We start from the raw sequence: 4570 nt of genomic DNA, 5'->3' as shown, positions 1-4570 counted from the left end.
TTTCTGTGTTTCTCTCAGTGAGAAAAATAGATCGAATAATTCCTGATTGAAACGTGAACTTTAACTACTCAGAATTAAAGCTGCTTTGAACGTGGAGTTGAATCAGAAAATCAAGAAGGCGAATTTTAGTGGGGAGCTGAAGTGATGGCGATTTTTATTTTGAAGATTGGCGGAATTCACTGTGAGTACTTGATACGAATCTGTTCAGAATTTCATTTCAGCTGCTCAATTACTTTTCAAATGCTGGAGGGCCGACGTTCGGTTCCTGAGCAGTGCATTCTCAGAGTTATTTTTTTATTTACGGTGTTGAAAAGTAGTTGAGCAGCTGGAATGAAATTCTGAACAGATTCGTATCAAGTACTCACAGTGAATTCCGCCAATCTTCAAAATCAAAATCGCCATCACTTCAGCTACCCACTCAAATTCGCCTTCTTGATTTTCTGCTTCAACTCCACGTTCAAAGCAGCTTTAAATATGAGTAGTTAAAGTTCACGTTTCAATCAGGAATTATTCGAACTATTTTCCCCACAGAGAGAAACACAGAAATGAAGTTGCTTCTTTTCTGTCTTTTTACGTGTCTTTTCTTTTTACACAGAAAAGAATTTGCTTCGTTTCTGTGTTTTTTAAATATCTTCTTTTTTTATATTTGATGATCTAAATAAATATTTTTCACGTGAACATGAATAATAAATTACTAATGTAACCATTGAAAAAGAATCGATTGTAATAGAACACAGGAAATAGTTTCCTACTGTACACTACTCTATTTTTATGTAAATTTGCACCGAAACATCAGATCAGATTACTTTTATTGACTCTAATATATTCTACACATAAAAGTATATTTTTTATTAAAAAATTGACAATTTGAAAAAATTTGAAATATTTCTCTTCTTATAAGAACAACGCAATATGTGAATTTTTATAATTCCACATCGTCACGTCAAAATGAACACTATAGATCCAAAAGAAATTCCGAAAAATCTCCTGTATCCCTAATGTCAAAATTATTTGGTCTTTTTGTCATGCAAAACAATCCATACTAAACTTCGTAAAACCTGCATTAGTAGGGCCAACTTTTCTACTGTTCAGGTATCTTTGGAGGACCCTTCTATTATTCGGGGTTCTTCAATTAGAAGAAGCCTTTCTGTTTTTCCGCTTATCCAATTATCTTACTAACATTTTTTTTTAAATTTCGGCGAATTTTTTAAAAAGTTCATGAAAATCTATAGATTACACCAAAATTGAGCTTGTTTTTAGCAAAAAGAGTATTTTGACGAAATTCTATGAAATTGTGTTTCCGGAATATTTCTGATCGAAAACCTACGGAATTTTTCTAATTTCAAAACACAAATGACCTTTCTAACACAGATTTCCCGGTATTATGGAGTTTGTCTTGAGTTCTGCGCTTAAATTTCAGGTCGGTGAATTTTAAAGGTATTCTGCAGTGCTGGCTCAACTCGCCTTGGCCTGGCTCACGAGCAAAACTTTGAAAATTTTAGGAGTACCCTATAAAGATCTTTATTTTCAGCGAATACTCACCAATTGATGCTCGACCAACTCCTCGATTCTCTCTCTGGCCTCCTTGATAATCTCTGGTACTTCGGAACTCTCAGCGACGCGTGTCTTCGATGTCTCCACTTGTGTCTTCTCGTCTCCAGAAGCATCTATCGTTGTCTGTAATGTCATCAAATGAGGTTTTAAGTAGCTTGAATGAAAACTCACAGTCTCCTTTCTCTCGCTCTTGATTCCATCATCGTCGACAGTGCTTTCGAGAACAGTTCGAACGACTTCTCCCTCGGTCTCCACGACAGTCTCTTCCATGGTTTTTGACTCATGTCCGTCGGAGTGAGTGACAATGGTACGAGTTGTCGTGACGATAGTCTTCTGAAAATTGAAGGAAGGTATATTTTTTCATTAATGGAAGATGAGGGTAGTCACACGATGTCTACATTTTTGGTATTGGAAATCTGACAACTTTCTCATCTACAACATTTCTTATAAAATGTTCAATAATCTCACCTCTGGATCCTGATGACTGTGCTGGATGCTTGGTTCGGTGCTAATAACTGTCACACCGGCTGCCTTTCCATTAGTTCCAGCATTCTGTGGATATGGGTAGACTGGCGTGTAGACGAATGGTCCGTTGACAGCAATTTTTCCCTTCTCATCAGCCTCCTCAACTGGTTGTGGTCCAGTAACAAACGATTCCAGGGTGTTGTTCTTGTCTCTAGTCGACAGTTCTCCAATCTCAATTGGAATCTCCAGAAGAATATCAGTTCCAAGCGTGACCTGAATTCCGTACTCAATCTTCACAAATGGAATTTTGCGGAAGCGAAGTGTAGCTGTTGAGGGGCTCTCCAAGAGCTTTCCATATGGGCTCAAGATATGCTCAATCTTTGATGGATCCTCGTAATCTCCTTTTGTGCTTGGACACACTGGTGGAACTGTGAGCAGGAAGATGCCATTCTGCTCAAAAGCTCCTTTAGCTTTGTTTGGTGATTCATGATTAGATTCGAGCTTTCTGACGTAAAGCGTTCTCCATGGAGATGCAGCTGAGATTTCTGGAGCTCCGATACGACGGACACGGTCGACAAGTCTGGCTTCCATCTGAAAAAAAATCTTTTTCTATGATTTCATAGGTGACAGGGATACTTACGTGGTTGAGAATGTCCTTTGGGTGCTTGCTTCCAATCTTCAAGTTTCCATAAATTGACTCTCCCGGGAGATATCCAGTTTTTGGAAGTGCAAGCTCGGCAGACAATTTTGACTTGCAGCAGCACTTTCCGAGAATCGCCGAGTCTTCAGTCTGTGCAGACTCTCCGGTGATGATGTGTCCCTCTGATGGTGAAACCAAGGTGAACGCCTTCTTCACATAGTACTCATGCTGGAATATCGTTCAGTTTTTCAACGAAATTTTCATTAAACTCACAATCTTTTCGAATTCATCCTCCTGTACCAAACTGGCACGGATGAAGTATCTGATGAAAGCGTGTGGCCCCTCGTAGGTGCTTGGACATCCTTTTGGCAGTGGGCACTCGAATGGAAGACTGTATGTGAAGTCACCGATCCATTTGAAGTGTCCTGGTTCTGGTTTTCCTGGGGGACGTTCAAGCAGAGTGAAGTCTTGGTCAAAGTAAACCTGAAAAGATAGGAAATTTGTTGATTTGAGGTGTGAAATAGCTTTGGATTTCTCTTTTTTAGTGGGAAAATTATTTTTATTGAAAGTTTGCTGTTCATTTTTGGAAAGGGAATCTAAGAGGTCAAGTGCAAGAGCGCTCTACGGAAATTCAACAGCGCGTATTCAAATTTGAATTTCTCTGTTCTCCTAATAATTGATTTCATAACGAAAATGTGCTAGGTTTGCATTTTTTGAATATTGTCTATGTTTGAAGTTAGAGCTCAGTTTGTCCAAATATTTCGAAATCAAATTTTGGAATTTGGAATTCCGAATTGAATTTTTTTCTGAATTTTCAAAATTAGCGATTTCGGTTTTTTGGAATTTCGAAAATTCAGAAATTCCATGTTTGTAAAATTCCGGGCCGGCCCGGTCCGTTACAAGTATGGAAAGTTCTAAATATTCCAAGTTTTTAAAGACCGACATTTTGTAATTTTCTGAATTGTATAATATCGAAATTTGCAAAATTCTGAGTCATTAGGATTATCGCTATTTAAGACTGTTTTAACCATGTTGAAATTTAATAGACACGCAACAACAAAAATTACTTTTGAAATTCGAAAGTTTCAAGTTTTACGGTCAGACTTTTAGTCAGAAAATTTTGGTTCGGAATATTTTACTCACTTTCTCAATATCATCCTTTTTCAATGGATCGTTTAACCATGCGGCTCTTCCCTTCATCTGCAGCTTTACAGCATTAATGATGATTGGCTTGCGCAACTCGATGAGCAACTTTCCAGTGATAAGCTCTCCTCCCTTGAAGACTGGCTCTTCTCCGGCATCCAGATGGATGTCGAATCTGGCGACGATGTCAGTTTCAGTGCCCATGATGTGTTGAGTTTCTGGAATTTCGAAGAATTGAATACTGAAAATTCAGAGAAAAAAGCATGTGACGACAGTTATAGGGAACGGTGGTGATAAGAAATGCGGGTAATCCTTTGGGTTTAAAAACGTTTCTCAACTGTCAATCGAAAAGTCAATTTGAATCGAAAAACGGAAACGGTTACTCATTCGAAACTAGAATACGTGTCCATTATTTGGTACATATATATTTGTCTGCTATGAAAATGTATGTCAATTTGTGTGCACAGTTGTGTATGTTCTGTGTGAAGATGAAAAGAAATCGAATGAAAGAGTGGAGGGAGGGATGTTAATAAATACAGGAACGGTGGCATGGAAAAAAGAAGAAGAGTAATCGAAGTGGGTGGGGCGACTGGTAGTTAATTGAGGAGAAAAGGAGAAAGTATTGAGGTAGAGAGGGGTGATTCATCATAAGATCTGGCCTTATTTAGACAGATTTCTACTGTGATGAAATTTTTAAAGTATCAGAATATTTCGAAAGAGGGTTAAGAAATTCAAAGTTCTGGAAACACTACACTAAAAGTCATTCAT

General features: G+C 38.0%; 1 protein-coding gene across 1 annotated transcript in view; it reads right to left on the bottom strand.

Moving 5' to 3' along the window:
* Nucleotides 1-4006, bottom strand: part of CBG07317 — a gene marked incomplete at both ends in the record, with an annotated part of 5209 nt that extends 1203 nt beyond the window's left edge. The window contains 6 exons of the mRNA XM_002645624.1: nt 1543-1677; nt 1726-1887; nt 2023-2610; nt 2660-2887; nt 2933-3142; nt 3803-4006. Coding sequence (XP_002645670.1) covers nt 1543-1677; nt 1726-1887; nt 2023-2610; nt 2660-2887; nt 2933-3142; nt 3803-4006 — 1527 coding nt within the window. The remainder of the gene's footprint in view (nt 1-1542; nt 1678-1725; nt 1888-2022; nt 2611-2659; nt 2888-2932; nt 3143-3802) is intronic.
* Between the last annotated feature and the right edge of the window lie 564 nt (nt 4007-4570).

Source organism: Caenorhabditis briggsae (genome assembly GCF_000004555.2).
Source record: "Caenorhabditis briggsae complete genome, chrX, whole genome shotgun sequence".
Taxonomy (NCBI): Eukaryota; Metazoa; Nematoda; class Chromadorea; order Rhabditida; family Rhabditidae; genus Caenorhabditis; species Caenorhabditis briggsae.
This window is presented reverse-complemented; position numbering and strand designations above follow the sequence as displayed.